This window comes from Pelodiscus sinensis, chromosome 15, assembly GCF_052426305.1.
Source record: "Pelodiscus sinensis isolate ZL-2025 chromosome 15, ASM5242630v1, whole genome shotgun sequence".
In the NCBI taxonomy this organism is placed as follows: Eukaryota; Metazoa; Chordata; order Testudines; family Trionychidae; genus Pelodiscus; species Pelodiscus sinensis.
In genome coordinates this window covers 15,113,303-15,134,837 of record NC_143066.1, presented here as the reverse complement: position 1 = coordinate 15,134,837, position 21,535 = coordinate 15,113,303, and the positions used below count along the sequence as shown (strand labels likewise).

At 42.7% G+C, this 21,535-nt stretch overlaps 1 protein-coding gene across 3 annotated transcripts in view; it reads right to left on the bottom strand.

Moving 5' to 3' along the window:
- Positions 1-1,068: 1,068 nt before the first annotated feature.
- The window catches only part of ATF7IP2 (activating transcription factor 7 interacting protein 2), an 89,643-nt gene continuing 69,176 nt past the window's right edge, over positions 1,069-21,535 (bottom strand). For all 3 annotated transcript variants that reach the window (XM_075899291.2, XM_089782286.1, XM_089782287.1), the window contains 3 exons: positions 7,773-7,821; positions 4,647-4,750; positions 1,069-2,447 (listed from right to left, as the gene is read on the bottom strand). In XM_075899291.2, the coding sequence (XP_075755406.2) occupies positions 2,040-2,447; positions 4,647-4,750; positions 7,773-7,821 (561 nt within the window). In that variant the 3' untranslated portion in view covers positions 1,069-2,039. The remainder of the gene's footprint in view (positions 2,448-4,646; positions 4,751-7,772; positions 7,822-21,535) is intronic.

Below are 21,535 nucleotides of genomic sequence, written 5' to 3'. Positions count from 1 at the left end.
GCTGGGGGTTTGGGTTCTGTCGCCTCCACGGGACAAACCCTTGGGGCACCCGTCAGTCTGCTGCCTGCTGCAAAGGGACCCCGTCCTAGCAGCTAAAGACTCGAGTGTAATAAGCTCTCCCTGCGAACTTTTGGGGCACCCGTCAGCCTCCAATAGGCTGCCTGCTGTGAAGGGACCCTGTCCTAGCAGTTGAAGACTCGGGTGTATCACACACACAGACCACATGCACTGACCTGACCATAGGCTGACATATGTATATATGAAAATAAAGACTTTATAAAACTTTTTAATCAAGGGACACAGGTTAATGTCTGGACATTTTAACCCATTGTTACAACACTTGAATTTACTGGAATTGAAAGCTGACAGGAAAGATTACCTCCTTCAGTTTGGTTTATTTAAGACAGTTTATTTAAGCCAGTAATAAAAGTTTATATAGTCATTTTCACTGTTTCCTCCATGTAATCATTCAGTTTTTCATTTCTTTCATAAAACAGAGGAAAGCAAAACAACAAAAGTGTGAATAGGACACTTCAAAATTGGTAGTGGGAATTCAGGGCAGTTAAGTTTGAAACCAGTTTTAAAAAGTTTTGAAATGAAAGATTGCATGTTGACTGTAACAATTTAAAGTTGTGGTTAAGCATACATAAAAACAAGTTTAACACTGAAAGAATCAAACTTATTCAGTTAATCTTGTGTGTATCCCACACAGCATGATTTAAACTGTATAAAATTTATTAAATTTAAATTAAATCAGATTTTGTCTTTGTTTTATATTCTTGCTGTACTGGAAACACTACAAATATCACTGAATTAATTTCAGTATGCACATTTCCAAAAACAAAATGCCAACCGCCACTACATTGCCTTCGTTATTAATTAATAATTTTGGAAACTAATATTCTAGAATCATCACTAATTAATGTAAGTAATGTGCCACCTATCTCTTTATAGCATATGAAAGGTCTGTCTCGGAAAGTAATTACTCCCATCATACCACAGATAGGTGGCCCATGGTAGTACCTAAAAGGTAGCCTCTTCAAAACCAGAACACACAAACAAGTGAAATACAGCACTGAAAAACATTTATTTATAAACACTTCAATCAAATTCTCAAAAAGCTTAATTCTTGCTCAAAATGAGTGATAATGAAACACTCTTACTTGGTGTTCTGTACAATGAAGCATCTCTACAAAGTCCAGCTGACTGTCTCAGGTGATTCCAATATTTAAACACTATAGTGTTGGTATTATCATCCCAATGACAGGAACTTTTACCCTTACAATTAGTTTTCAGAGGCTTCAGAATAATGGATGTGCTCCTGCAGTATTGGATGAGTATACTGAAGTACAAGAATTAAAATTTTCTGAAAGTTTGTGCACCATTTGGTGAAACGAATGGAACGCACAAAACCCACTATTTTCTCCCAAAATACAAAAAAAGGTGAGGAAAACACCACAGAACTCATGATGTTATCTTTCTCATCTCATGATCATCATCAAAATTCATAGCTACCAAGTGGAAACTTTTATCCCTTTAGGTCCCAAGTATATCCTACATGCAAAGATGCTCACAGAAAAGAAATAGTAGGGGAAGGATTCAGAAGGAAAACAACTAAGGATGGAAATGAAATTTGTTTTTAACACTAGAATTCTTAGCCTCAAGTTTTTAGAAACAACTTACAAAATGTATTCAATAATGCTCAGAATATAAATAATTGGCCACGGGCATCATAGATAAGAAACAAAACTGACTGAATACTGTGTGGAAGTGATATAAATGGGCAACCAGTTAACTGGTGCCCGGGCCTGGCCCATCACCTGCTGTGAAACTCAAGGTAGGGCCAGACCGTGGCACAGCCAAGCCCCCCATTTAACCATGTACCCAATTGAATTTTTATTGGTTATACAGTTAATATTTGTTATATATTTTTTTTACATCTCTAGCCTGTGGTGCAATTAATTTCTTGACTCTAAATTGTTTACAAGTAAAAATACAGAATTTCAAAGAAACAAATGTGTAACAATTATTGAAATAGCTTACGAGTTTTCCAGAGAAATTAAAGAAATTGACTGTATATCACAAAACGGTCCATAACGTCCACAGACATCTTTTGATTGTATAGTAAAGTAGTATTTCTTGGAGGCTGTAAATTGTGATAAAGAACAAGCCATTGGTAGTGGCAAAGCCTTTATTTCTCCTATTTTCTTCCAGTGTGATGCAGTACTGTTATTGGGATGTTCATGGTATAGGAACAAGTGATAGCTCTCCACAGGAGCGCATTTAGGATCAATCTCCGTAACAGTCCATGAGAGCGCAATACCTTTTGGATTTTGCACCTGAGCCAGTTTTAGTTCAGGTTTCTGAGGTGGCACAGTGTCTTTGAATCTATCCTTGAGTTCTAGGTATGGAGGTATCCTGGGCAGCGGAGGAAGATGTTCAAGAAACTAGGGAGAATAATAATTTTTAAAAAAAGTGAATAAGTTATTACTGTATTTTTTCTTCAATGAACAAATCAACCACAGTGTGCTAACTTTTGATTCAGATTTAGTGTTCCCATTTTTGGAAACAGTTTAAAAAATGTTAAGGAGCAAGATTTTTTGTAATGTGGTAAATAACGCTGCATTAGTCATTTTATTTATTAGTTCAGTATTAGAATAACTACATAGATAACAATATTAAATTAAAATAAAAAAGTAGTATTTTGTTAAATTGTTTTTTCTGGTATGTCATGCTGTCATATATAGAATCATAGGACTTGAAGGGCCTTTGAAAGGTCATACTGAATTTATGTTACTTTACCACTTTTAAAAATATTTCAAAAGACTCCCTCAAAACTAGCCCTATTTTACAGTCTCTAAGACAGGGGTATACCTATCTCACAGAACTGGAAGGGACATTGAGAGATCAAGTGCAGTCCCCTGCCCTCATGGCAGGACCAAGTACTATCCCTGACAGATTTTGCCCCAGATCCCTAAATGGCCCCCTCAAGGATTGAACTCACAACCCTGAGTTTAGCGGGCCGATACTCAAACCACTGAACTATCCCTCCACGAGGGTAGGGAACCTCAGGCTGGATGTGGCCTCTGAGGGTCAGGTCCCCCGCAGTGTTGGGGAGCCCACACTGGTGCTCCAAATCTTCCCCAATCTACTAAGGCTGTCCCTCCCCCTTCCCCCCAGCTCTAGTGTGCAAAGGGAATGTGGGGAGTGTCTCTCTCTCTCTCAGTCAGGGCCATATCAGTGAAGGGTGGGGTTTTGGTTTTTGTTGTTGCTTCTCACTTGTGTACTGCCCCTGACTGATTTTTCTGACCCAAAAGAGGTTTCCCACCCCTAATCTAAGAGGTCAACAGAAAAGAAGTGTTACAGGAACATGTTTTGCTAACAAATTTATTTTTCAAATATCCAATACTTTCCACCCATCATCCTCAACGACACATCAGAAGACATCACTAACAAACACCGTCTTAAGATTATTTTGGTTGTTCCAAACTGAGTACTGTTGAATTCAACATTGTATCTAGATAGAATTGCAGCGTCACAATTCACTTAAGTGTTCTGTTATTGCACTCTGATCAATTTTCCAAAAAGTGCCTAGAGATTCAGCCAGACTAAACCACATCACAGGACTGAAAGGTTTACAAAAGTAAATCGTACCGATGTGAATAAAACTACAGGTCATATTTCCTGCTAAGGTGCGTTTCTGTGCACAAAAAAATTCTTACCCCGCCCATCTCCTCTGGAGAGTCGCGTGGCAGGCAGCTGCATGGCTCTTGCTACGTTTCAAAGGCAGAAGCAGAGCAGTCGGAACGTGGGATGAGCGGAGACTGCTTGAGTCCCCACTCACCCTGGGTTCCCCACTGCTCTTCAGCTCTTACTACATTTAAAAGGCAGAGATGCAATCGACATAGCGAACGCCCTACCTCCCCCTTATTGGCTAATCAAGCAGTCAATGGAAATTCTGTCTACTACTTGATTAACTGATTAATCGAAATTTAACATCCTTAATCTATATCCATTAAATCTCTCAGAATCTTAATTGTCCAACAGTAATAAAACATGCACATTTAGATACTTGATCTTTACATTTCTGGTCCCTCATTCTAGCTGTTTTTTAAGGCACTGGAGCAGGATTGAATACAAAGAATTATGAACCACAGTAAATGAAATTTTAACCCTTTTTCACTCAATTTGAAAAAAGGTAATTTTTTCACCCTTGACTGAAATTTTCCTTGCCTGGTTTTTGTCCCATGATAGATTTTTCTACTACAACATCTACAATAGTTTTTAGAGAAGTTCATTTTAGCATGTAGCAATGCTCATCTGGTCTATATTCTTTGCTTCAATCTTGGTTCTCCTAAGAGGTAGAATTTTTGTTAAGAGTTTCCACTGTTTTAGAAACCATTATTATAGTACAAGTAATTTGATGGTTTCTGAAGACTTCACTGTAATACAGCACTGCCTTCTTGTAACTTAGAGTAAGTTTACCCAGATACAGTTCTTTTAATAAAACATGTTGTTTAAAAGTATTTTTTAATTTCCCTTAAGTTGTATATTGTTGAATTATGAAGAGCTAGTCAGCTGGAGTTTGTAAACACTCTAAAATTAAAAATAAAAATTATAGAAAGTTTAAAAAAAGAAAAAAATACCATATTTGATGCTTGTGCTAATGGTTCGTGGCAATCTGATTTGGTGCCTCTTGGTTTTGAATTCCTTTTGTGGGACACAGAATTCTGGTCTTCTTTTACCTTGCCTGTGAACAAAATGCAAGTTTTAAATCCTGTAATTTTGTACCTACTGAAAGTGAATTGGGTTAAAAACTTTGTTTGACAGATGTTGGGTTTTGTTTTACATAATAAGGATTTCTCAGGATTGTTAAAGGTTCTAGAAACTTGTTCACACTGTTAAAGCGCTTCAGCTAACATGTATGGGCTACCATTATGAGACCGTGAGGTGACAGTTTAGTCTTCATTCCATTTAATTATTCATCTTTATAATTTACATATTGCTCAAAAGAGTTAGACAAGTTCATGGGGGGAGGGACAAGGGGAGGGGAAAATCAGCTGACAGCTAAGATGTCAAGGACACAATCCCATACTCTGGATGCCAGAGATGGATCAATTGATAAATTGCCCTGTTCTGTTCATTTCCTTTGAAGTATCTGGCACTATCACAAGACAAGATAATGGGCTATATGGACAGTTGGTCTGACTTAGTATGGCCACTCTTAAGCTCTTACTCCTATCTACAATGGAAACACACCAACTACTCAACTGACAGTTAGCTGAACATCTCTAAGATCTTACATTAAATACAACATCTTCATCAATTCCAAAATAATTGCTGCATTTGACATATTTTACAAGCTTCTATGCTAAATCACCACAAAAATGCATCACTGTCTTGGTGGGATGCAAGAGCATTTTAACAGCACAGGAACATTAACATGCTAGTTTAGAAAAATAACATAAAAAAGAAATCACTAAACTAGCTGCAGGAAGAATTTAGGAAGAAGTAACTTATTTGTTCCAATAGGAATTATTCCAGAATACTACCTAATACCCACCCTACTGAAAAAGGTGGCATGGGATCCTAAATTACTACAAAGATTTTGATTCCGTTTTAAAAAAATGCATACCCAAAATCAACAACAGCATAGTGCTTTTTAACTCCATGACTGAAGATTAGTTCTACACACAGAGATGAAAGAAGGCAACCTACCAAGCCAACCATAGCCACTAATACTGTATCTTGCACAGTACTGCAAATAAGGTGTCACGCTCCAGGATGCCGTATCACCAAGCTATTTTTAGCCAGTATAGCATCCTTGAATAAAACAAGTTGCCCCCTCACATCTCCTCTCAAGATCTCTGGCATGGCTCTACTCCCCATTCCACAGAGCTACTGCATCTATAAGGCTGTGTGTGGAACTAGGCTGGGAAATCTCATTTTCCCTGGGGAGCAGTCGGGGGGAAAGGGGAGAGAGAGAGAGTGGGACAGGACTGGTAGTTCTCCTTTCCTCACTGGCCCTCCCCTCTGGGAAATGAGAAGAACTCTGCCCCCAGCACTGTATACAGATTCAGCAGCTCTATGCAGAGGCAGGGATTCTGCTCCCTTCCCCCAGCTAACGGGACGGGAAAGAGAATAATGTAGGGGTCCTGGGCTAGGAGTGCGGGTCACATAGAATCATAGAATACTAGGACTGGAAGGGACCTTGAGAGGTCATCAAGTCCAGTCCCCTGCCCTCATGGCAGGACCAAGTACTGTCTAGACCATCCCTGATAGACATTTATCTAACCTACTCTTAAATATCTCCAGGATGGCGATTCCACAACCTCCCTGAGCAATTTATTCCAGTGTTTGACTACCCTGATAGTTAGGAACTTTTTCCTAATGTCCTACCTAAACCTCCCTTGCTGCAGTTTAAGCCCATTGCTTCTTGTTCTATCCTCAGAGGCCAAGATGAACAAGTTTTCTCCCTCCTCCTTATAACACCCTTTTAGATACATGGCAACGTCAAGTGGCCTTCCTACTCCCATACTGGCAAAACATTTCTTAATTGTACCACTGGTCCTCCAGCACACTGATTTCTCCCATCCAGGACTTGACCTAGAACAAGCTCTGCTTCATTTATAAAAATTAATGAGATTACAAATCACCCCAAGCAACAAGTTTTACTGAAATCAAACTGTGTCCAAACCTTAAGTTGGATAGTTGCATATTATTTATAGCAAAAAGAATGTTATTTAACATCATTGCAGGAGCAGTGGTTGGTAAGTAGTCAGCTCATTCTGTGGTGGGTAGCAAGTCTTCACCTACCAGTGAATGAGGAGGACTAATTTCCCTTCATTATGGGAGATATTTAAGAAGATTAATCAGCCTGTATTGTGAGCAACTGGCTCTGGGTTCCTGATGCCTATTTCAGTGGTTTGGTGGGTGAAAGAGACTGGTCAGCTGTTGCCTTCAATCTGAGTAAAGTAGTGGTTCATAATGGCATCTACAGCAGACTTCCGATAATCCAGCACCTTTGGGACCTAGGTGGTGCCGAATTATCAGATATGCCGGATAGGAGTATCCGGAGGTCCTGGTACAGCTGCCCGGCTTAACAGCTGGCCGGGACACAATCTCCCTCCCTTTCCTCTCCCCTTTCCTCTTTGCTTCTACTCTGTGCTGTAACCTGATCCTCCTCCCCCCTCCACTCTCCTTTTCCCTTCCCTGAAGCAAAAAGCTCTTCTCCATACTGTAACATGATCCCACTTACCCCCCTCCCCTCAACCTTATGTTCAGTCCGGGTACAGCTGGCTCGTGTGCTGAGCGGCCGGCTTTTTAATCAGCTGGACAGGAGCGCTTGACATTTTGATGCCTCGGGAATCCTGAACAACTAGGTGCCGAACTATTGGAGTTTTACTGTATTTGCATCACCAGAAAGAGGGACTAGGAACAGTTACAGTAGCAGGGTCTTATATAATTACAGTTGGGGCATTGGATCCATGAGTAAATAAACTTACATCTCTTAAAAATCAAACAATTTTGGTATGGTTACTGGATTACAATGTAATCTACTAAAATGGAGATGTGCAGAAGCAGTTCCCCTCATGAGAAAGTTTTTTCTTCTAAGGACTAGATCCCAGTCTCAACTCCACAAGATTATTTTCCTGTACATTTAAAATAAATTACTAAATGAAACCTTTCATTAATTATATCTTATATTTTAAGTTTTTTCCCTATATCTCTATAAATAATTTTTCATTCACCAGTATCAAAATTGTACGTACCTTCTTCTGTTAGATCAATCACTGGAGATTTTGTTAATTCTTCAGTATGCTGTAAAAACAATGGCAGCTCTGATTAAATTATTTCTATGATGGTTTAATTAAAAATATGCATATAAATACTTCTGTTAAAATGTATGAATGGTCACGATGTAAACTTGTACATTAAACTTTCAGAAATGCGCATTTTTATACAAACTGTGTAGATGTGAAAGATAACAGAAATAAGTATAGATGTATATAAATATCAATATCTGTAAGAAATCAAACATTCAAAAATATACGTGATTGACAGGGAGATCTACGGTGATCGATCAAAAATATGAGGACAAAACTATAAAAAATGGATTTCTTAAATGTTAATGGATCTCAAATGGTAATTATACAGATCTTGTCTCAGAGCAAAACTACATAGAACAGTTTTTCACTAGTTTCCTCCTAGATAGCTGTCCTTTGGATGAGTTTTCAGATAGTTTGCCAATGCACAAAGCTGCCAATAAACTTTTTATTTCCAGGGTTCCAATTATGAACTTAAGGAATCATTTAATGTAACTCAGCAAGTATTTATGTAGTGGGTTTATTTAGATTTAAAAACAAGTTAGATCTTGTATTCACAATCTTCACTTCACTAATTCCTGCAATTGCTCCCACTAGTGAAGTTCAGCATTGGTAGCTGAGGGATAGTGGGAAAAGAACAATTTTCCCACCATCATCTTATCTAAATATCCCTGAGCAGGCTTATAGAACACGCTAGTAGAAATGCTACCTGTCCCAGATAAACCACTGTTTGCACTTTTGCAATCACCAGTGAATCCCCACTTTTCATTAACTAACACAAATTAAAAATTCCTGCTTGTGTGTGTGTGGGGGGGGGTGGGGGCAGAGGGGGGAGAGGAAGGACAGAGAAAGGCAAAATAGGAAGCTTTGACCATTAAAGTGATGTAGAACAATCTAGACACACGACATCCTAACATTTTTTTAACATGCTCTGTTGCTAAAGTCTAACCTTATGCTTAATCTGTTTAAAATTATATAAAAGATTCTCTGATACGAACAAAATAAGAAATGCAGTTATGTTACGAGAAACATTTAAACTACATTTTGAAAAGTCAATGTTAAAATAAAGTTTTTAATGATAAACCCAATGAGAATCCTGAACTACTTCTCTAAACTGTGGTGAAATACATTCTAAGGGAGTGAGAGTTCTAGGGTATGTCTAGACTGCATGCCTCTGTCAGCAGAAGGATGCAGATTAGGCAGGTCGACATTGCAAATGAAGTGGGAATTTAAATATCCTGCACCTAATTTGCATAAAATGGCCACACGTTTTGCCATCTCAGCACTTTGTCGGCAAAAAGCAGCAGTCTAGAGGGGAATCTGTTGAGAAAGAAAACCTTTTTCGACAGATCCTGTAAACCTCCTTGAAGGAGGCATAAGGGACAGCAAAATGTGGTGGCCATTTTTATGCAAATTAGGCACAGGATATTTAAATCCCTGCTTCATTTGCAATGTTGACCTGCCTAATCTGCATCCCTCTGCCGACAGACGGATGCAGTCTAGACATACCCCTATTGTGCACTAAAGTTTTGAACATTTATTGTTTCATTTAGAGTAGAACCTACTCTGGTGTACACTAAATGTCCCCTAACAAGCTCTACCTTATTTGAAACTAGATTAAAGAGCATTAGGAAAGCTTTAGTACACAACAGCAGAATCTAGATTGACTGATTTAATGAGAACATTACACTTTAGAAATCACACTCATAATGTACATGCCACACCCAGGGCCAGCCCGAGCCCTTTTGGCACCCTGGACCCGGGCGCGGGGGCCACCCCCAGGTGCACAGGTGCTCCCCCAGGGCACATGGTGCATGCGTGGGCTGGCCACAGCCCCTGGTGCGCAGCCCAGGGCATGCCCCCAGGACGCATGGCTGCTGGCGCGCAGTCCTGGGCCCACCCCTGGGGCACACGGTGCATGCGCTGCCCAATCCGGTCAGTGCTGCTGGCTGTGGGGGGAATGGCGCTGCTGGCCAGTGCTGTGGGGCTGGCGCTGCAGGAGCCGGGAGCACAGCGCCTGATGGCAGTTGAAAGGGATACCGCGCGCCCCTTACAGCTGCCATCTGGCGCCCCCTATTGGTTGGCGCCCCGGGCAGCTGCCAGGCTCACCCATGCCTCAGTCTGGCCCTGGCCACACCATGTAGAAAAGCTTTTAGTGTGTTGTAAATGAACAGCAGATAAGGATATTAACCCTTTGATTACAAGTATACAAATGACATGATTCAACCATATCTATGTAGGAAAATATTCCAGGAAAAAGTGAAGTTAAGGTGGAGTCTATATATCAGTAATTTAAGAGTTAAAGTTAGCATTTTTGAAGTCCACAACTCTCCTTCAGACACCAGTCTGAAAGATCTTATCTTGGAAAATTATATTGTTTCTTAGCCCAAGATGAAAGCCAGATGAAAATAAACTGCTCAAGGTAGTTAAGACCAAAGCAGACTGTGAAGAACTTCAAAAACATCTCATCAAACTAAGTGACTGGGCAACAAAATGGCAAATGAAAGTGAATGTGGATACATGTAAAGTAATGCACATTGGGAAAAATAACTCCAACTATACATATAATATGACGGGGGCTAATTTAGCTACAAACTAATCAGGAAAGAGATCTCGGAGCCATCGTGGATAGTTCTCTGAAGACATCCACGCAGTGTACAGCGGCAGTCAAAGAAACAAACAGGATGTTAGGAATAATTAAAAAAGGGATAGAAAATAAGACTGAGAATATCTTACTGCCTGTATATAAATTCATGGTATGCCCAGATCTGGAATACTGCATAACAATGTGGTCTCCTCATCTCCAAAAAGATATACTAGCATTAGAAAAGGTTCAGAGAAGGGCAACCAAAATGATTAGGGGTTTGGAATGGGTTCCATATGAGGAGAGATTAAAGAGACTGGGACTTTTCAGCTTGGAAAAGAGGAGACTAAGGGGGGATATGATAAAGTATATAAAATCATGAGTGGTGTGGAGAAAGTGAATAAGGAAAAGTTATTTGCTTGTTCCCATAATATAAGAACTAGGGGCCACCAAATGAAATTAATGGGCAGCACGTTTAAAACAAATAAAAAGAAGTTCTTCTTCACACAGCGCAGAGTCAACCTGAGGAAGCTGTGAAGGCTAGGACTATAACAGGGTTTAAAAGAGAACTAGATAAATTCATGGAGGTTAGGTCCATAAATGGCTATTAGCCAGTATGAGTAAGGAATGGTGTCCCAGCCTGTGTTTGTCAGAGGGTGGAGAAGGATGGCAGGAGAGAGATTGCTTGATCATTACCTGTTTGGTTCACTCCCTCTGGGGCACCTGGCATTGGCCACTGATGGCAGACAAGACCTTTGGTCTGACCCAGTATGGCCATTCTTATGTTCAGATGGGTCACCAGTCCGAACAGAACACCGCTTTCTGACCAAGTGTTTGGGATTGAACCCCACCTTGCTTATCAAAGGGGAACAAATCATACAGTTATTTAATACTTGTTATATAGGTTTGGAAAGATTGGATTTGTATCAGTAAAAGTAAGTTTCATCACATATACATACAAAGAGATGAAAAAATATTTCCATCAATAATCAAAGTTTAGAGACAGGAAAAGAAAAATGCTGCTTGAGAACTTATTGCAGTTTCATGTAAGAATATTCTGTATGTGTTGACATGTGACGTTAACAATATGTTTTTACGGTGGCTTTAACTTTTTGAATCTCAGTCTTCACTGTCATTAAATAAGAGAAGGTTATACAACTTGCGCAATAACTGGAGATCTTTGAGATGCATGTCCCTGTGGGTGTTCTACTCTTGGTCTTGGTATCTTTCTGGTGCCCTTGATTGGAGAGACTGATAGCAGTCCCCTGCTAGCGATGCACACACGCTGCTTGGCTCATGGTCTGTAGTTAGTTCAAGTAGCTCCATGCCCGGCCAGCACATCAATTCCTTCTCTATGTCAAAAGCTATATTGCCAAAGCAGAGGGGAGCAGAGCGGTAGTGATGCACCCATAGGGACACTCATCTTGACTAACTCTGGTTACTGCATAAGTCGAGTAACTTTCCCTTCTTTGAGAGAGATGCCTCCGTGGGTGCTCCACTCTTCGTGGCTAACAAGCAGTGCCCTTAGATGGTGGAGGCTTTGGAGTATGTTGAAAGGCGGATGATAAAACTGCTCTGCCCAGCTGTATCTCTGTTCTGGGATGATGCATGAGTACGTAATGTTGGGCGAAGGTATGGATCTGGTAGAGTGGGCCCTAACTGTAGAAAGAGGTTTGAGGCACTTCAGACAATAGCAAACACATCCATTTAGAGTCTCTTTGGATATAGGAAGGTCTTTGGAATGATCCGCTACCAAAAAGAAAAGTCGTAGAGATTTCCTAAAGACCTTGGTCCGGTCTGTATAGAATGCTAAAGCTTATGCCACACCCTTGATGTGAGATGGAGGTTTCAAAGGAATTAGCATGAGGTTTAGGGAAGAAGATTGGTAGTTGAAGCAGTTTATTGATATGGAACAAGGAGGGTACTTTTGGAAGGAACTGTGGGTGAGTCTGAAATCTAATTCTATCCTTAAAAAATATGGCATATGGTGGATCAGTCAAAGGGTTCCTAATTCTCCCATGCAATGTGCCAAGGTAATAGTGATGAGGAAAGCGACCTTCATAAAGCGCTGGAGAAGAGAGCAAGAGTCAAGGGACTCAAAGGGCTTGTGCATGAACGATGGAAGACTAAATCTAGATCCCAGGAGGTTTGACTTCAGGGTAGAGAACTGAAAGTCCATTCAAAAAACACTTTGTGATTGTGAGAATGAATAGGGAAACATCAATTTTGTGATGGAATGCAGGTATAGGTATCATTGCTAGGTGAACCTTGAGTGCGCTAATTGATAGGCCTGACTTTTTGAGCATGAGGAGGTAGTCCTGTAGGAGCGGCAGAGCTGCCTGTTGTGCACTCACCCATTTAGAGGCACACCAAATCATGAATCTTTTCCACTTGTAGAAGTAGAAGGAGCAAGAAGAAGGTATTTTACTGTGGGAAAAAAATGTGTTGTACCAGGTTAGAGCAAGTTAACTCAACATGTGAGAGCCATGGAGGAGCTAGGCTGTGAGCTGAAGTCTGTGGAGATCTGGATGGTAGAGTTTTGTCTAATACCAGTGTTAGCAGGTTCTGCTGGAGTGGGAGGAGAGGGGGAGATTGGCTGACTAGCATGTGTTTGAGGAAAGGAAACCAAGGTTGCCCAGGCCACGCAGGGATGATCAAACTGACTCTGGCTCGGTCTACCAGGATTTTTTCGATGGCCCTGGAGAGAAAAGCAATGGGGAGAAAATGCATGGAGTAGGTTTCCATCCCAGGTTAGTAGAAACATGTTGCCTTTGCTGATGCATGCTTTGGAACAGAAGGGTGGGCATTTCGCATTGTAGCTTGTAGCAAACAGATCAGTGGTTGGTTAATCCCACTTCTTGAAGATGTGTGTAATAACGGTGGTGTCGAGTTCCCATTCGTGGTGAGGAGGGAAGCATCTGCTCAGCTTGTCCACAGTAGTGTTGTGTGAGCTTAATGTGTGTGCAGCTGAGTTATGTATGTTGTATATAATGCAACAATTCCATAGTCTTATAGCCTCCCTGCATAGTGAATGGAATCTGGCTTCCCCCCTTGCCTCTACGTAAAACATGCAGGTGATGAGGTCCATCATCATGTATACATCTTGGTTCTGGAGAAGCAAGAGAAAGTGGCATGCATTGTGCAGGACCTGCAACTTTAGGAAATGGATGTATATGCCTTGTGTGGTGAGACTGAATGGGTGCTCCCCAATCCCCTCAAGAGTCATCAAGAGTCATCATCAATGGACTGACAGGTGTGAAGGAGACAGCTGGTTTGCTGAAGTCTGGTGTTCTTGTGTCTGCGTCTCTGCCATCTTCGTCTCTGCCTATAATCAAAAGGTCTTTGTGTCTATCTAAAAGTCTCTCAGTCTAAGGTAAGAGTTGTATCTCTGGCATTTGTTTGGGGGAGTATACGTGCCATGAGTCCTAAGGGTTGTGAGAGAGTCTTTCATCATATGTAAGACCTCAGTCTTACTGGCAAAGAGGTGAAACCTACCGAAAGAAAGATCCTCGACCTTCATCTGGAGTTGTTTAGGTATGCCAGACGCCTGTAGCCAAGAAGCTCTGTGCATGACTGTGGCAATTGCTGTGCTGCACGCTGCCATGTCTGCCACGTCTAGAGCAACCTGGAAGGCTGTACAAGTGATTGAGCGTCCTCTTGTATTACAGCTTGGAGTTGAGAGCATTTTTGGTCTAGAAGGTACTCTAGGAGGTCTTATAACTTAGAGTAGTTAGTGTAGTCATAATCAGTAAGGAATGTCAAGTAGTTAGCTACAAAGAGTTGTAAAGTTGCTGAGGAGTAGACTTTCCTGTCAAAGATGTCAAAGCACTTATGGTCTGTCATGCGGTGTGGAATTGTGGATACTTGGCCCTATGGGGTATGGAATCCAAAAATAGAGAACTAGGTGGGGGAGAGGGGGGATGGGAAAGCAGAGTCCATATCCTTAGCTGGTACAAAATATTTCCTATCTGTTCTTTTGTTAGGGGAAAGTGTAAGCTGATGCTGGCGTCTGCCTGTAAGAGTTCTTCTTTGGTCCCGAGTCCCTGCCCAGTGGTTGGACCTGTATGTCCTAGTCTGGCGGCCCCTTTAAGACCAGGGCTGTAAGGTGGGCCAAACAAACAAACAATTCCCCATAGGCAAAATGGCGACCCGGGCCCTAGTTCAGGGCAGGGCAGACAAACAGTTCCTGCAGCACAAGTGGAAAGGGGGAGACAGCCACCCAAATGCAGGAGTGGCAGAGGGGACACAGGCCTTCCCTACTCCATGTCCTGGACCAGAGCCCTAGCAGTGGCAGCCTCGAAGCCACTGGGGTCAGCAGGGGATCCACACTGAAGAATGCTGACCCAGGTTAAAGGGTGATCAGATCCACCTGATTATCCGTTGCTTCCCGGGGCCACTTAGAATCGTAGAATAATAGGACTGGAAGGGACCTCGAGAGGTCATCGAGTCCAGCCCCCCGCCCTCAAGGCAGGACCAAGCTCCGTCTACACCATCCCTGACAGATGTCTATCTAACCTGTTCTTAAATATCTCCAGAGAGGGAGATTCCACCACCTCCCTTGGCAATTTATTCCAATATTTGACCACCCTGACAGTTAGGAATTTTTTCGTAATGTCCAATCTAAACCTCCCTTGCTGCACTTTAAGCCCATTACTCCTTGCCCTGTCCTCAGAAACCAAGAGGAACAAATTTTCTCCTTCCTCCTTGTGACACCCTTTTAGATATTTGAAAACCGCTATCATGTCCCCCCTTAATCTTCTTTTTTCCAAACTAAACAAGCCCAGCTCATGAAGCCTGGCTTCATAGGTCATGTTCTCTAAACCTTTAATCATTCTTGTCGCTCTTCTCTGTACCCTTTCCAATTTCTCCACATCTTTCTTGAAATGTGGCGCCCAGAACTGGACACAGTACTCCAGCTGAGGCCTAACTAGTGCAGAGTAGAGCGGCAGAATGACTTCACGAGTTTTGCTTACAACACACCTGTTGATACAACCTAGAATCATATTTGCTTTTTTTGCAACAGCATCACACTGTTGACTCATATTCAACTTGTGGTCCACTATGACCCCTAGATCCCTTTCCGCCATGCTCCTTCCTAGACAGTCGCTTCCCATCTTGTATGTATGGAACTGATTGTTCCTTCCTAAGTGGAGCACTTTGCATTTCTCTTTATTAAACCTCATCCTGTTTACCTCTGACCATTTCTCTAACTTGCTAAGGTAATTTTGAATTATGTCCCTATCCTCCAAAGAAGTTGCAACCCCACCCAGTTTGGTGTCATCTGCAAACTTAATAAGCGTACTCTCTATCCCAATATCTACATCATTGATGAAGATATTGAACAGTACGGGTCCCAAAACAGACCCTTGAGGAACTTCACTTGTTATCCCTTTCCAGCAGGATTTAGAACCGTTAACAACAACTCTCTGACTACGGTTATCCAGCCAATTATGCACCCACCTTATCGTGGCCCTATCTAAGTTATATTTGCCTAGTTTATCAATAAGAATATCATGCGAGACCGTATCAAACGCCTTACTAAAGTCTAGGTATATGACATCCACCGCTTCTCCCTTATCCACAAGGCTCGTTATCCTATCAAAGAAAGCTATCAGATTAGTTTGGCATGACTTGTTCTTCACAAACCCATGCTGGCTATTCCCTATCACTTTATTACCTTCCAAGTGTTTGCATATGATTTCCTTAATTACCTGCTCCATTTCCTTAATTACCTGCTGTCACTTCCAGACTCCCCCTCTGGTTGTACCTGTTCCCCTGGTTGGGGCGGGTCCCCAGTGTCTGTATGGTCTGTCTAGATGTAGGGCAAAAAAGGGTCTCCTTCTCTGGGCCAGTGCCTGGTGGCCCAGGCCAGTCGTCCGCCCCAGCCAGCTCCTCAGTCTTCTCAGGGTAGGCTTCTGCTCTCTCCAACAGCCAGGTCCCTACTGAGCTTCTGGGCCTAGCTTTTCTATTTCCAGCCCCTCCCCCCAAGCTACTGCAGACTTAAAGGGGCAGGCTCCAGCTTAGCCCATCCGGACTCAGAGAGGGGTTCTCTCTCCTTGGGGTCAGTGAGAGGCCATCCCTGCTCACTACTCTGCCAAACTGCATCAGCCAGATGTAATATGGGGCTTCATCCATAGGAAGAGCAATTTTGGGATTGGCGAAAGGTTGTAGAATCCAAAGAAGTCTGAATCGTTTTTCCTGGACTTCTTGGGAGAGCAATTTCTTGGGTAGTAGTCATTGTTTAAAAAGATCCTGAAATTCCTACAAGTGATCTGTAGGAGTAGAAGTGGTAGGGATGATCGCGTCATTCAGGGATGAGGAAAAGTTGTGAGGTGGGAAGCCCGAACCTCTTCAGTAATTTAAAGATAGCCTTCCTCAGGTAGATCTTCCTCTGGAGGGGGAATGGAACGAGTCTCTCGGCTGTGGTGTGGAGGAGATCTAAATGGCTCTTCTAGCCAGTGTTTAGGGTGTGGTGTATTGGCTTCTATAAGAGGACTGTGGGTGCCAAGGTGGCCACTAGCCCAGAAAAGGGCGTGGTGAGTAGGACAAGGGTGGAGGATAGGTGCCATTGGGTCCTGGGCAAAGGCAGTTCTGAAGGTAACAGGTTTGTCACCTGTGTATGGGAGGCAGAGACCTGGCCATGGATGTCCTGGCCTTAGCACACAAAATGGCAGCAAAGGAGGGATTTTTTTTTTTTTTTTTTTTTTTTTTTTTTTAAAGAAGTGATGATTTGTCTTTAGCACGAACCTGTCAGGAGTGGCAAGGTCATCATGAGAGGGCTGGAGAAATTTTTCCTAGAGAAACATTGTAAGGTGAGTTTCTCTGCCATGTCTTGCTTTGGTTGTTAGGTTAGAGCAGTGAGGGCACCTAAGAGACAAGGGCCTTCTTCTAAGCATTTTATGCATGATAAATACCCGCCAAAGACAGGCATTGGGTCTTTGCAGGAGTCACATCTCTTCTAGTCTGGAGAACCAGGCATGGTGGTTAACGGGTAGAACAAGCTGGAACAACAATGTTTTTTTAAAAAAGTTTGTTTTTCTTAAAGGGAAAGGGAGTGAAGAAGGGATATACAAAGTTGGTCAAAAGAAAGGTGACTGCATGGAGCTCCATCTGCTGCCAAGGACGGCAGAGAAGGAACTGAGGAGCCTCACTACGTGTGAAATTGATGGACACCAATAGTACAATGGAGCATCACTACATGTGTGGCATGGCACTGCTAGGAAAAGTCTCCAATCACTGGCATGAGGACACACCAGCACCTGAAGTGAAGCACCCACAGGGACAGCACTCAAAGAATCCAATACTTCCTCTAAAGCTATTTTAAGCTCCATGGCAACTATTAAAAAAATTTTTTGGAAGTGCCAAAAGTCATCTGTGGATGTCGGAGGAAAAGGCATGATTGATTTGTCTGGAGAGGAAGAGGAGATGATAGGAGGAGATACATCAAGGGCTGGCTCTGTTACCTCAGCCATTCCTGGTGTGCAGGTTAGAGTGCACTGTGGTGTACAGACACCTGAGTAGAAGGACTAGAATGGTGTGTGGTAGGGCTAGGTTGCCTGGTAGAATGTCTGTTATACAAACCCCAGGGACTACAGTACGGAAAATGAAAGAGGTGTAAGGCATGGGTGGTGGCATCCCAGGATGTCCATACAACAGGAGTATGTCATAATTGTACTGATGGTAAGGAGTTAGTCTTGGAGGTGTCAGTGATGTCTAGTAGAAGAGGGGTGCTGAGGAGTGAAAACAGATTGAATACCTTCAGAATCATCACTAGAGAATTGTGATGGTGCCAAAGAGCTGCAGTGCCAAGGTTCTGAAACATCAGCACCAAACAAGGCAACTGTGCTGTTGAAGATACATCTAATGTCACTGTGCTACAGAAATGGTTGTGATGCCAATATGACAGGTGTCTTTAATTGAGAAGGTGCTGTGGCCAAATTCGGCGTGGACAGAGTTTGTGCCAATGTGCTGGTCGATAGGGATGTAAGGGAGTAGTTGACTAGTAGCTTACTAAATAGGTTTATTGGGTAGTCAAGTTGACTACTTGCTTAAAAGCCAGTTTCCCCCTGCACCGTTTCCATGGTGTGGGGGTGGGGTAGGGGAGGCAGAGCTTCAGCAGTCCTGGAGCCAGCATAAATGGAACCAGCCCTGCTGTGGCTCTGCATTTTAAATGTAGTAAGAACTCACTTGTGGAGATGGAATTACTGTAGGAACTGTATGATATCCTGTGTGTGAAGCCGGCCTCAGGGACTTCTCCAAGAGTATAAGCTTAAGCCTCTGGTCCCTGTTCCAGTGAACCCTCACTTTTAGTTTAGTGTGAAGCTCCATCTCAAGCCGGGGCAATTGAAAAGGAAGAGAAGGTTACTCATGTTGTGCAGTAACCGAGATTCTTCAAAATGGTTGTCCCTGTGGGTGCTCCACCTTAGGTGACTAAAAAGCAATATCTATGAAGTAAGCGGGTGCTTCAGTTATGTGTTGTTGTATATTGTATTGAGGAGGGTGTGTCCATAATGGATACCCGGGAGGGGTGACTGTCCAGAGCATAGAGCCTCACGAATATGTGAATGGAGGACCACGTCACTGATCTGCAAATGTCAATGTGTGGGATACCATATATATAGGACGTAGAGGCTGAAGTGGCCCTAGTTGAGTGGGCCCACAGCTGAAAAAAGGAGATGGTTGACCATGAGTAGAGTAAGCTAATTGGATGCAGTCTACTATCCATGTTTTTTGAGGGCTGGGCTTGAGCCCTTGATGTTTGTCTCCCAAGGTGGGTACTTATCCACTGCACCACTGGAGAAGCCCTCCACCTGCCCTACATTCTGGGCCCCCCTTATCCACCTAGATAATCTCCAGGTGGAAACTGGCATTCCCAGGGATCTCTCTATAGTCAAGAGAGATCGTCTGTTTTGTGGAACAGTTTAGTTCTGTCCAAGTAAAAGACAATTGCTCAACGGGTGTCAAGAATGTGCAGCACAGCCTCCCTCACACTGGCATGGGGCTTTAGGAAAAAGACAGGTAAGTTTATGGGCTTGTTACAGTGGTGGAAGGGGATGGGGACTTTTGGGAGAAACTTTAGGTAAGGAAGGAGAACAATCTTATCTTTGTGAAATATCATGAATGGAGGGTTTGCCATGAGAGCACTGATCTCACTAACCCCCCTGGCAGACATCAGCACTACTAGCAAGGCCACCTGCATGGATAGGTGGAGCATGGAGCATGTTGCCATAGGCTTGAATGGTTTAGAATTGAGAGCCTGAAGAACCAAGCTAAGGTTCCATGCCGGAGTAGGAGGCCTGTTAGGTGGGTAAATAATTCTGTATACCTCTTAAAAGCATTTGGTCATTGGATAGGGGAAGACAGATTTATTATCAAAAGGTTGATGAAGAGCCGTTACAGATGCCAGATGGACTTTCAGAGAGCTGAGTGACAGGCCCAAGTCTTTTAACTCTAGGATATATTGTAGAATGGCCATCAGCAGAATTGTGGTTGGTTCAAACTTTCTTTCTGTCCATTGAGAGGACCTCTGCCATTTGTAAAGATAAGATTTTCTTGTTGATGGTCTGCAACTGTTCAGTAAGATCTGTTTGACTTGTTCAGAGCATGTTGCTTCTTCCAAGGTAAGTCATTGAGTAACCATGCATGGAGGTGGAGTGCTTGTAGGTTGGGCTGGCAAAGATGCCCGTGCCCTTGTGTTAGGAAGAAATGGGAGACAGCCATGGTCGTCTTGTGGACATTTGGAACAGGCAAGTATACCAGAGTGGCTGAGGCAGACTTGGGGTGATAAGAAGTAACGTGGTGGTTTCTGATCTGATTTTGTTGACCACTCGGTGGATGAGCAGGATGGGAGGATAGGCACAGAAAAGCATTGCATTCCACTGTATTGTAAACACACCTCTCAGAGAATGCCTGCACATGAACAGTATTGTGGGAGCTTCTTGTTGGCATTGGTTGCAAACAAGTCCACCGTGGGGAATCCCCAATGAGTAAACAGCTGGTGTCAGATAGTCATGTCAATTTCATATTTGTGATTGGACTTGAAATTCCTGCTGAGGTTGTCGGCAGTGTGATTACTCCTGCCCAGTAGGTATGAGGCCTGCAGGTATATATTATGCACTATGCACTAAGTCCAAAGGTGGAAGGCCTCCCTGCATAAATGGTACGATCTGGGCCCCCCCCTTGCTGTTGATGTAAAACTTTGCTGCCTGATTGTCTGTTGAAATCTGATCCGTGCTACTGTATATTCAGTATAGAGAGTGATGGCATGCATAGAATACCTCTCTGAGTTACAGTACATTTATGTGCAAGTTGGATTCCTGATGGGACCATTGACCCTGAGTTGTGAGAGGGCCCAAATGAGCTCCCCAACCAAGAAGGGAGGTATCCATCATGGAAGTCATGGACTGTGAACGTCTGTGAAAAGGCATCCCAGTGCACACATTTCTTGGGTCTGTCCTCCAATCTAGGGAAAAATTGATTCTGGTTAGGACTGACACCAGTTTGGTAATGAAGTTGTGTTGTGGCCTGTATACTGTCCTGACCCACTGCTGCATTGCTCTCATATGAAGCCCGGCCTGCAACACCACTGACATGGCTGCAGCTATATTCCCTAGTAGTTGTAGGCAAATCCTCACAGTTGTCTGTAAGGAGGTCTGGAGAATCACTATGAGATCCTTTATAGTCTGAAAATCTGCTGAGGTAGAGAAGCTATGGCCCTCAAATAGTTGAGGTGAGCTCCAATGAACTCCATTATCTAAGATAGTTGAAGTTTGCACTTGGAGAGATTTATCTGTAGCCCTAGAGTCTGAAACAAACATCTGGTCAGAGACTGCTTCTTGGGTCTCCAAGCTTGTGCTTGTTCTTATCAGACAATCATTGTGATATGGGAATATGGAGACCCCTGCGACAACTGTTAGCACCTTTGAGGAGACTCTTGGGGCTGAAGAGAGTTCAAATGGAAGCACTGTATATTGGAAGTGTGCCCTGCCGATTATGAATCTAAAGAATTTGCAATGAGCAGAGTGAATGGATATGTGAAGATACATGTCCTGGAGGTCAAGAGTTGATAACTAGGGCTCAACAAATCAGTGAATCTACTCACCCATGGCTAGTAGATTACAGCTGG